The 12,606-nt window shown below is 34.6% G+C and overlaps 1 protein-coding gene across 1 annotated transcript in view; it reads left to right on the top strand.

Annotated features, from left to right (window-relative positions):
* The window catches only part of LOC150097642 (dynactin subunit 3-like), a 58,820-nt gene that overhangs the window by 23,573 nt on the left and 22,641 nt on the right, over positions 1–12,606 (top strand). Inside the window, exon 4 of the mRNA XM_090407074.1 lies at positions 8,781–8,864. Coding sequence (XP_090263200.1) covers positions 8,781–8,864 — 84 coding nt within the window. The remainder of the gene's footprint in view (positions 1–8,780; positions 8,865–12,606) is intronic.

Here is a 12,606-nt window from a genome sequence, read left to right as displayed (position 1 = left end):
GCAGTGGAGTTTCTGTTTTCCTCTCTAAATACTCTCTGGTCTTTTCCATCATTTTTTTTTTTTTTTTCTAAATTCTGAAGTAATGCTGACTATCTTCTGACTAGAACTACATCCTCTTCTGACATTAAATACCTTAAATGTATCTCTCTCTCTCACACTCACTCACTCACTCACGTATTTGTCTGGGAGATGGAAATCCCCTGGAATTTTCATTATTAAAAAAGTATAGAAGCAACTACCATGATATAGTAAAACTTCAGTTTAATATAAACCAAAATAATCACTCGACGTTTTGACCTTTATATCGAGGTCATTATCTGGAGTGTACACATATATGCGTGCGTGTGTGTGTGTGTGTGTGTGTGTGTGTGTGTGTGTGTGTGTGTGTGTGTGTGTGTGTGTGTGTGTGTGTGTGTGTATATATATATATATGTTTATAATGAGAGATCAAGGTCAAAACATTGAGTGATTATTTTGGTTATTAAACTGAGGGTTTACTATATCACGGTAGTGATATTAATATGTTAATGTTTCAATCACGTTACTTTTTTTTTTTTTTTTTTTCAGATGATATAATTCTTAATATGGAAACAATCATTCACCTTCATATCAAGGCTCACATCTGAAGTATACACATATGTGTATACTACATAATGACCTTGATATGAAGGTCTAAATGCTGAGTGATTATTTTGGTTTATATTCAACTGAAGTTTTACATATCATGTTATTTCCATGATTTTTAATAATGAATGCTGATCACTGTGTAACTATGAAGGAAAGGATCCTGTAATTTTGTAATCAATATCTTATTAATATGTCGATATTTCAATCAAGTTATCTTTTTTTTTTTTTCTTTTCCAGATGATACAATATGGAAACATGCATTCGCTGGTTTTGAAAAGAAAATTGGGTTTGCATAATTGCAAACCCAATTTTTCTCCAAATGTCCTTGACATCACATCTCATAGCAAATGTAAATCAGTTGCTTTTTGTCTAAATTTTTTTTATGAATAGGGTTGATAAAGTTTAAATTTTGACTGGATTTGTTGTTTCAGAATTCATTATATGTAACTGGTAATTAGTTTACGGAATTAACAACACATATAAAGTATATTAATTAAAGGTAACTTTAATAAATAACTTCTATATTTATATCTTTAATAAATAACTTCTATATTTTGGCATGCCGAAATATAGAAGTTATTTATTAAAGTTACCTTTAATTAATATACTTTATATGTGTTGTTAATTCCGTAAACTAATTACCAGTTACGTATGACCAACGTATAAGCCTTGCTACTAGAATCATTATATGTATTTTTTTTTTTTTAAATTGCAGACAACTTTAATGACAAATGTTCAGTTTATATTCTATCTGATCAAAATATCTGCACACCTACTCATCCCAACTCTCACTCTAATATGAAAGTCATTAATGTGGAGTTGGTCCATCCTTTGCTGCTGTAACAGCCTTCATTCTGGGAAGACTGTCCACTTCTAACACATTCCATGCCATTGACACTTTAAAGCATGAAACTGGTATTTGTGAATGTGCCCTGCTGCTTCTAAGCGTTGTAAGATTCACATGTATTTCATTTGTAAACTCATGGTATTTCATTATTGAGACAAATTTCTATGCTGCATAACTCAGGCTGGCCTGGGCAATCAAATCATGTGGATGTGTAGGTACTGTGGCAAGGTCATATTGAATGCCCTGAGTAATAGAAGGCACTACGATCAACTTAAATATTAATCTAACAGTTAATTTTAATAAGTCTACATTTCCAAGGCTAGAATTAATGATAATAATAAAAAGGTAATAGATAAATATAATTTCTGGAGACATTAAGAAGTAAGTTTCCCAAAGCTTAGAAATGGCAAAATGGGCAATATAATATGAATTCTGTAAAATGTATAATCTGTTATGATGGCATATTTAGCATTATTCTTTTTCAGTATATATACCCTGAAATTTCTGAACAATTTGTTACAATGGTACTGATGTTTTATTTTTTATACTGAGTTTTTTTTCACTGAATCTTGTGATGCAAGTTATTAATATCATGGTCTTCCAATCCTGATCTGCCTCTTCATAGGAAACATACATATAGTCATGTTCTTGGAGGCATATATTAATACCTCTATCAGATGTTCAGAATAAGAAATGTTACATGAGTAAGGTACTTGCTAATGCTTGGGGGGGGGGGGAGATAAACAGTTTTTATAGCTGGCTTGAAGTAAGCTGCAATTTGTACTTGTTGAACAGTTAAACCAAGAATACTTGGAAGGAATTTAATAACCATTTTATTGTCATTGATATTACTCTTTTTTTACAGCGAGATTCAGATTATTTAATTGTCAGCATTGTTAATCATGTGGATAACATTTTAGCTCTCTAACCATAAGCCATGGTATCAAATCCCATCTAGGTATGGATGTTTGTAAATGTCTTTAGGTGGTAAATGAATTTCTTCACCTGATGTGAGACTACCATTAGAAGTTTGAAGTGGATTAAAAAAGTTCTCTGTTGGTTCTCTAGAGTAGGTTTCTGGATTATGCAATCCTTAGCCCATACCTTGCACTAAAATGCACAATAAGTTTACATGTTCATGGATAAGATTTAGGTGGGATCTAGGCCCATTTAGAAGAGCAAGAGACCCAGATATAAATTCATCATGGGATCTGATTGAAAGGAGATGGACATAGGACTGAAGAATATGAGATATTACATAGAGAAGTCAGAAAAGCCATCAGGCAGGACAAGGAAAATTATTATGCTCATAAAAGTTCTAAACAAGGAGGCATAATTAATCTGTGATGTTAAGCACAAATTTTAGTCCAAATTGAATATTATCAGGGGCAGAAATGGGACAATATTAACAGAAGAACTGGAAATTAAAAACAGATGGAAAGAGTACTTTGAGGAACTGTACAGCAGTGGGGTGACCATAAGGCATCCAATAATATCCAATGAGCTTTTACACTCATCCATCCATAAATTCATTCTGCTGCAAACTTTTGAAGAATAACCCTCTTGCCAGGAAAATTCAATTTAGAACCATTTAGGTGTGAGGTTGAAATAGCAGTTAAACAGTAAGCCACAACATAGCCCCAGGTACAGATGGAATCCCAGCAGAGTTATTAAGGCCACAGGAGATGGAGTAATAAGAGTGTTTCACAGATTGATTACAAGGATATGGGAGACAGTATCAATGCCTTAGAGACTGGAAGACAGGATTAATGCCTAGAAACTGGAAGAAGTCAGCATTCATACCACTGCACAAGAAGGGAGATATGAAAGATTGCAAGAGTGATAGAGCTATTAGTTTAATCTTTCATCTAAGCAAGATTGTATTAAAGATCATTGTAAATAGTATTGAGGCCAAAATCTAGGCAGAGAGTCTTGAGGAAAGCAAGTTTCAGGAAAGGCAAGGGACAGAGATTAGATCCTTTACCTTAGACAGATCATTGAGAAGTATAAAGAGTTTAAACTCCCTTTGGTAATGTGTTTCATAGACTACTTCAAATAAAAATAAGTTGGCTAGGCGATTAGTGTATCCACTCGCTCCAGCCAAGAGGCTGTGGGTTGAATCCTGCTTTTGAGATGTAGTGATTACAGAAGACTGTTGAGGATCTCATATACTGAAAGGTGAATAGATGGATGGGTGCTAGAAAGGATCAATAGAAATTTAAGGCTCCTTAATGGTATTGACAGAAGAAAACTGAGATACTTTAGACATATTGAAAGAATGAGAGGACTTCTCAAAAAGTAATAGAAGATAAAGTTCCTGGGAAAAGAGGAAGTGATAGACCTTCAATGAGATGGGGAGTCTGGAGTGACTGATCTTCAGACAGTTGAGGCTTACAGGAGAGCATACTATAAATCCACCTGATGAGGACTGGTGGACATCACGAAGGAGTGGAGTGACCATATTGCATTCAATGAGCTTTTAAACTCATCCATTCATAGATTTATTCTGCTGCAAAAATGAGAAATGTAAACAATTATTTTAGATGCATCTGGGTTTTAATTATATTTTCCAATTCCTGTGTATAAATGTCATTTCATCGGTTTAAGAGATACAGTTCCAGTTTACTCTCTGTAAAAATTAGAAGCTCTAATTGGAATCATTGAAAGCTTATTTTATTAATTCCTTTAATTTATAAAATTAGGAATGAAATTAGTATCATCATCATCATCAAATTCCTGCCATGTACCCTCAAGGGGTGTACAGGATATGATAGTACTACATGAAAAAAATTACATCATTATTAATTTCCTATCTACAATTTTCCTCCAAATCAGTCTGTTACTTGTCAAGACTCCAACATTATCAGATCTTATATTTCTATCGTCTAAGGCACTTTGTACCGTATCAATCCACCTATATCTTGGTCTTCCTCTGGGTCGTTTTGCTGCCAACCTGGCAGAGAACACTTGTTTTGCTAATCTTTCCTCGCCCATTCTGTTTAAGTGACCATACCACCTGAGATTAGCTCTGCTGACGCATTCCTGGATGCTGACAATGACAAGTTCTTTCCTAATATCCTCATTTTTAATATGATATTGTCATTGATGCCATCTGTTCATGCCTATAATCTTTCTCAGGACTCATATCTGCGGTCTCTACTCTTTGGTCAAGTGTTTTACTTCTGACCCAGCTCTCAGATCCATAAGTTAAAACTGGTTTGAACACTGTCTTGTATACAGCTAATTTAGTGTTTCGACTAATTTCTCTCTTATTCCATATGAATTTATTCAATTGACTTCCCACCATACCAGCTTTGCTGATTCTGTTGTCTATTTCTATATTTAATTTTCCATCTTCAGTAAAAATTGTGCCTAAATAGCTGAAATGTTTTACTTGTTCCACAGGTTCTCCATTCACAACACAGTTGACATTTTCAATGATTCTGCCTATTTTCATTGTCTTTGTCTTTTTATTGCTGACCTTCATACCATATCTATTACAACAGCTATTCAATTTAGTCAGAGAATCTTGCAGACTTGTAGCAGATTTATTTAGAAGTATAACATCGTCCGCATAAAGCAAAGAGCTGACAGTAACATCTCCAATTTTGATATCATGTTTAATACCACTTTCCTTCATAATGTGATCCATTTAGATAATGAATAACAGAGGGGATAATGTACATCCTTGTCTCACACCAGATTTAACATTAAACCATCTTCCTGTACCTCCTTCAATTCTAACTGGTGATATACAACTCAAATAAAGACTAAGTATTGCTTGATATAATGCCCCATTGACACCATATAACTGCAGCGTATTGAATAGCTTCTCTCTTGGCACCTTATCATATGCCTTTTCCAGATCGACAAAACTTAAATACAGATCTTTGTTATATTCCCATGCTTTCTCGACCATTTGTCGTAAAGTGAAGATCTGATCCTGAGAGCCTCTATTTCACCTGAATCCAGCTTGTTCTTCACCAAGCTTTTCTTCCACAATTCTTCTCAACCGTTTCTCAAGTATACTTGCATAGATCTTGCCAGGAACACTCAGTAGGGAAATACCTCTGTAATTCTCACATGCAGTTTTATTTCCCTTTTTATATATGGGTACTATGAGAGCTCTACTCCAATCATCGGAAATTTGTCCCTCTGTCCAGGCTTTCTGAACTATGCAGTGCAGCCACTGTAAGACTCTTATACCACCGTACTTCAGCATTTCTGGTCGAATATCATCTACTCCTGCTGCCTTTCCACATTTCAAGCCTTTGATGGCTTTTTCTACTTCAAATATGGATATGTATTCCTGACTGCATGCCTGGTCAGTGTTTTTTTACCACTGTGCTGTCATCACTGCTTGTTTCATTTAGCAGTTTTTCAAAGTAATTACTCCATACTTCAAGCATGTCTTTTTCTCCCGTTTTCATGTCACCTTTATCATCTCTAACTCGTTTTACAGCACTCTTTCCTCCATTTCTAAGCTTCTTCAACAACCTGTAGAATATTTTGCCACCTTCTTGATATTTATTTTCTATATTCTTGCCAAAGTCCTCCCATGACTTTTGTTTAGCTAGTTTTACACTGTGTTTAGCATTCTTGCATTTGTCTCTATATTCTCTAAGAACACAATCTGACTTATTTGACAGGAACTTTTGGTATGCTTTCTTCTTTTCCATCACTGCATCTTTAACTTCTTGTGTCCACCAGGGAGTTCTGATTTTTTTATCCTTACAGACAACCTCACCACATGCCTCTCTGGCAGAATCAATCAATGTTTTCTTCAGAGTTTGCCACTGAATCTCCAAGGTTTGATTCCTGTTCTCAAACTCTTTCATTTTTTCTTCAATAATCTTTGTGTATTTTAGTCTACAGTTCACATCTGAGAGCTGCTCAACTTTTATTCGCTTTAAAACTTTCTTACATGTTATTCTTTTCAATGTGAAATTCAATTTTATTCTGCTCAAGACTAAATAGTGGTCACTTCCAATTTCAAATCCTCTGTACACTCTGGTGTCCTGCACCAGGGAGAAAACATCACTATCAACAATAACATAGTCAATGAGATTTTTCTTATTCCTAGCCTCTTCTCTCCATGTGAATTTGTGCACATTTTTATGTTGGAACATGGTGTTAGTAATAACCAGTCCATGTCCTGAGCAGAAATCCAACAGATATTTGCCATTATTATTAGCTTGGCTCTTTTCTCCAAATTTTCCCAAAATATTTTTGTATGTCTTACAATCATTTCCTACTCTGCTATTTAGACCCCCAACAAGAACCAACATTTCATTTTTTTTTTGTGTCAGTTGCTTTTTCTAAAGCCTCAAAAAATTCCTCCACTTCTACCTTAGTGGAACCTTCTGTGGGACCATAGGCACAAATAAGTCTCATTGTCCAGTTCCCCATTCTCATATTTGCCCACATTACTCTACTTGAGACTGACTGCCATTCAAGAAGATTAGCCTCGTATTTTGTGTTGAATACTATGGCTACTCCTTCTTTTCCTTGATTGTCATTGCCTGAATATAATATTTTGTATTTATTGCTCAGAACAATCTCGCCAGTTTTGGTCTTTTTTTGTTTCAGTTACCCCTATTATGTCGATCTGGTACTTATCTAATTCCTCGGCTAGCTCCATTTCTTTGCCATTCAGGCTTCTTATGTTGATAGCACCGATCTTTAACTCTGGTGATGTTGAGTTGGGGTTTATTTTCAGATTTGTTCCAGTAGCTGACTGTTCGCTGTTCGCCCTGGTTCCCTGGCGAAAACAACGGGGGCCTTGTATAACCGGGCGACGCCCCAGCCGGCATGAAATTTTGTCATGTTGTACCATCATTCTATATTTTGGTTTAACCAATAAGAATACAATTTGGTCAGCTAAATCCCAAATTGCCAGCCCATCCTCGTTCATTCATTATCAAAGTAGATACCCAACAGGGTGCACCACGAGAAGGTGAGGATTGGACATTAGGTCAGAAGCCCTGGTCGGTTCTCCGCATTCCTTTAAAGGCCATGTGGAGGTCTCCTTTCAGTTATACAGCTTTGACCCTTAAGCACCCCTTAGTATAATCAGAGAAAGGAAATTCTTTAAATTTTTGTCTTATGTAGCAGTTATATTTTTCTGTTAGTCTAGCAGTGTGTAATCCTTATATAAAATACTAACATATTGAGATATTGAAACAGTATGTAAAACAGCTAGAAATTGCAGAAATGGTTTATTATCATAAATTTAGAATATCATTGTGCTTGTGGGACTTACTTTGGTTTGAACTTGTTTAATTTGTTACTGTGTGCAAGGAACTGAGTTTGGTGTAACAGTGTTTGTGATATCGACGGTCGATTATGTATTTGTACCTGTCTCAGCATCCAAAAATTTAGGTTTTTTTTTTTTCTCCTAAACAGCTGTTTACTTTTTACATATTCCAAGCTGTCCTGCTGTGAACTACTGTTCAAATGAACTGCTATCTATAATTCTGCTATTCTTCTAATGCCCTACTAAAATATATAAGTAGCAGCTAATCATCATTTATTCTTGGTTCAACTTCAAACTCGCAAAATATTTTTTCCTCTGTCGTATTGAATAATATTCTTTCATCAGTTTTCTCAGAAAGTACAATCTAGTTATTTTTTTTATAGCATTCTCACCTATGAAAAGTTAAAACTATTAAAGCACAATCTAAAGACATTCATAAACATTTATGTCAAACCCACAGTTTGTTGGTTGCCAAGTGGAGAAGATGTTATCCATTTTGCCATCCAAGTTGGCCATCTGAATAAATTTTCTCCTTTTTTTCAATTAACGATGCATTTGATTCATGCTATAGCAAACATTACAATAAACTTATTTACTTGCTACAACAAACTATGTAAAAGACCTGACTAAATTTGCATATGCAGTACAATTCTAAAAAAATTTTGTAGCAAGTGATGCACTATAACAAAATATTCTTGTCTCTTTACTCCTGATATAGTGATAGTTGACTGTATCTATCATGCCTGATTTAGCTTGTAATTATTATCATATAATGTACTTTCTGTTAAACTCAGTTCTAGTCATCATCAACCAAGTCTATGAAGTATATAAATCATTTACTAAAAAAGAAAGAGAATGTTGGTAAAAGCTAATTAATTAAGAAATATTACTGTTTGGGTACATTACAGACAATTTAGCTTGTACAGATAGTGTAGTCATTTTATATTTTGATAAATTATATATATAAATTTTTGGGCATTTCTTAAAATCCCCCCCTTTCTTTTATTATGATAACATGCTCTCAGCATATTTGTGTATTTGTTTATTTAGCGGAAGATAAAATAAGGCGAATAGTTGACTCTCTCCAGAAGATTGAGGATCTAAAGTTTGCTTTGGATAGTGAACACATAAAAGGTACTTCTTAAAAATAATCATTTTTGCATTGTTGAATATATATATATATGTGTGTGTGTGTGTGTGTGTGGAATTTATCAAATGAATATGCTTGTAACTAAAGTTAATTTGTTCTATTATTGTTGCTTACATATGAAGTCTAACAGTAAGTTAATCAGATTGATTCCATATGAAAAAAAAAAGTTCTATTTTATTTCAAACTGTTAATAGGTGTTTATTTTCAAAATGTGCCTGTTCTGCCATTATACACAAACCTATCTCTGTCCCACTTGGAAAACTTTGAGGTGAATACAGTAGATGCATTGCATGTTTTTTTTTTTGTGTGTGTGTGTGTGTGTGTGTGTGTGTGTGTGTGTGTGTGTGTGTGTGTGTGTGTGTGTGTGTGTGTGTGTGTGTGTGTGTGTGTTGAGGGGGGGGGGTATGTTTAGGAAGTGCCATAAGAAGCATTTATTTTCCTGATAGAGAATTCCTGTTTTTCTCATATGCAGCATTATAATTTTCCATAATTTCAAATGAATGCATTGATTAATTGTTTGTTATGGAGAAAGAAATTCGTAATGAACAATTAATTCAATATTTAAAAAAGTGATTGTTATCATCTGTATCTGAGAAACTTTTTTTTTTTCCTCCCTGCATGGTTACAAAGTAAATTATGCAAGATAAATTATGTTCTTGTTTTATTCTTTACCAAGCTTGAGCAAACAGAAGCTTGCCTGTGAAGTATCTTCATGACTCAGCATTATCTCATAATGTACCATCATACCTCTTTTTGGACATGCTATGCATTGTGACTTCTGCATTGATTTAACTCTCAATATCTCCACAGATCTAGCTCCTACAAATCAGTCTGTGTAGTGACTTTTCTCTAAATTCATAGAACTATACTGTACATATCCACATATCCAAAAGGAAGTGTGTGTGTGTGTGTGTGTGTGTGTGTGTGTGTGTGTGTGTGTGTGTGTGTGTGTGTGTGTGTGTGTGTGTGTGTGTGTGTGTGTGTGTGTGTGTGTGTGTGTGTGTGTTGACTGGTATAATTTGATTTAGCTTAGTTATCTTTGCCAGAGCTGGGTTCAAATCTTGTCTAGGATGGCAAGAAATTTATAAGAACTTTATCTGAAGGTGAGTTTGCCAGTTTGGTGGCTGGATTTTTCACTGGAAACTTGAGTTTTTCATACCAAAAAACAGGAAAATTAGCTAGAAAAAATGCAATTTTCAGAAATAATCCTCTGGCTTCATGGCCATAATTCCAAACAGCAACTTGCTAGAGCAAGACCTATATGAAATTCCATCGCAAATGGGATTTGAAAATAGATTGCTTTTTTTGATAAATGATAAGATATATTCTTATCATATCACTTCATGGTCGTATGAAGTCATTTGACCATGGAATTATCAGAAACAAATCAGCATTTGAAAAATATTTGAGTCATTTTTTGAAAGAGGAATTAAACTCTCCTTAATTATAATACTGCACAAAACAAACAATTTGAAAGATTTGATTATTTATTATTACACTCTCCATAGAGTCAGCAGACTCATTGTGGGCAATTCATTCAACTGACAACATATTTATCATACTAAGTCTTAAAATTCTTAACACTCCCTGCATTAATAACATATTCTGGCAATGTGTTCCATTCGCCCACAATTATATATTACTTAAAACTTTTGCAGTCATACCATGATGTAGGAATGTCCCACCTGTTAATCATTTTCATCTTGCCCTTGAGAATATATCAAGAAATCAATTTAAAAACATCTTTATATAAGTCAAACCATTGAAGATAATATGAGTGCACATGCAAACATCCAAATATCTATTGCCGTGAATTGTGTGTAGTGGTATACTCACGCAAATGTTAAACATGTTCAGCATCCATCACCTAGTGTTTATTACTTCTGTTTTAGATGTAATTTCCAATGTAGCATTATCATCAACATGCATTGTAGACAAATTTTCCTCCTGTGAAACTGAACAAGTCAACTCCACATTGCATTGATATGGAGATTTTTTGTAACACAATTATAGCTCAAGAATATGTGAGCAGCACTAGTCTAAGGTAATATGGTCACTTAAACAGAAAGGGAGAAGAAAGGTTAGCAAAACAGATGTCTGATACCAAGATGGTAGGGAAAAGACCAAGAGGAAGACCAACATCTATGTGAATTAATAGTTAGAAATGTCACAGAAAGATCAGATGCAACAACAATATTGAAGTGTTGAATATGTGAATAGACTAATTGTTGACAAGAAATAATAATATGTAAACTTAATCATGCTGTACTACTGTCATAATATCCTGTACACCTGTTTGAGAATACATAAGAAATTGATGTTAATGATGACAACACTAGTCAACACTAGTCTAGACCACAGAACTAAGCTGTGTATAAGATGGGTAATCTCATATATTGTTTAGTTTTGTAGATTGAAAATGCTTATAACATTTTTAATCCACAGAATATTGCTTTTATTTTATTTCTGTTTGTTTGAGAAAGAAGACCATTTTTATATTCTAAATTTAAGAATAATGCCCAACTAAGCAGTACTGGCTTCTGAAATGAAATGCTTCAGGAAAATCAACAGAACTCATTGGACAGAACATAAGACAAATGCACAAGTGCTGCAAGATTTGAATATCCCTAACTCAACAATTCTTAACATAGTTAAAAAGCATCAACTCCATTGGTTTGACCACATTGTGTAAATGGAACCAGCACTATGCAAGGAACAAGACACAGAGGAAGACCAAGATTAACATGGCTTAAAGTTCTTAGAACTACATTGGACTTTCAAAGTTGTTGGCATATGAAAGAGCTTGCTTTGGACAGAGGATGGCAGAAGGCTCTTATCCACATGGAACTTGAGGACACAAGAGAAGAAGAGAGAAAAAGCAATATTGTAATAAATATTAAGATTGCTTTATAGTGCATTCAGCTTATGTCAGTCCTCGACTTATGACATATGTGACTTGTGACCACTCCTACTTACAATGGCCATCCCATTAATATTTGCACTGCATATCACCTCTCTCCTCTAACTCATGGATCAGAGGTATTATTGCTACCTTCAAGGCATATTATTTAAGAAATAGTTTTGTTCAGATGCTGTTGCTTGCTACTGAGGGCGAGAAAATCCTCAGAGACTTTAGGAAGGAATATAATATCCTACACTGTACAGAGAACACACATGCAGTGTGGAGTGAGGCGGCAGCAGTATGTATGAATAGTGTTTTGGAAGAAACTGGTGAAAATATATGTTCATACATTCACAGGAATTGACAAAGACTAAGCCTCACAATAGACTGATGACACGATACACATACCAGCCACTGAATTAGAAACTTTTATTTAATAGCATGGTTTTCATATAGGCATATGTCTGCCAATCCACTTCAATTCCCTGCACGTAGTTTGGTGAGATATAGGTCATGAATAGCCTTCATGAAATGCATTGGTCAATTGCTACATACAGGAAGTTCTGTTTGTTCGTACAAGCCTTCTTAGATGATGGTGATCTCAGGACCACAGGTATGCCTGTAGACAAGCAATGTGGGTTATTTTTCTGCTTGATTAAATGCCCAGGATATCTTACCTTTTGAGAAACCAGTCAATTTTCAAAATCATGGCTCCAGCCAGACAGGCACCCACAATAACTCCTTTATTGAACTCTGAAAGATCTTTTTTTTTTTCATTGTAATCAACGCAATTGTTGATTACAATGGGGGAAAGTATTTTGCAT

The sequence above is a fragment of the Typopeltis vanoorti genome, chromosome 17 (assembly GCF_054136105.1).
Source record: "Typopeltis vanoorti isolate ZY-2024b chromosome 17, IOZ_Tvanoo_1.0, whole genome shotgun sequence".
In the NCBI taxonomy this organism is placed as follows: domain Eukaryota; kingdom Metazoa; phylum Arthropoda; class Arachnida; order Uropygi; family Thelyphonidae; genus Typopeltis; species Typopeltis vanoorti.
This window is presented reverse-complemented; position numbering and strand designations above follow the sequence as displayed.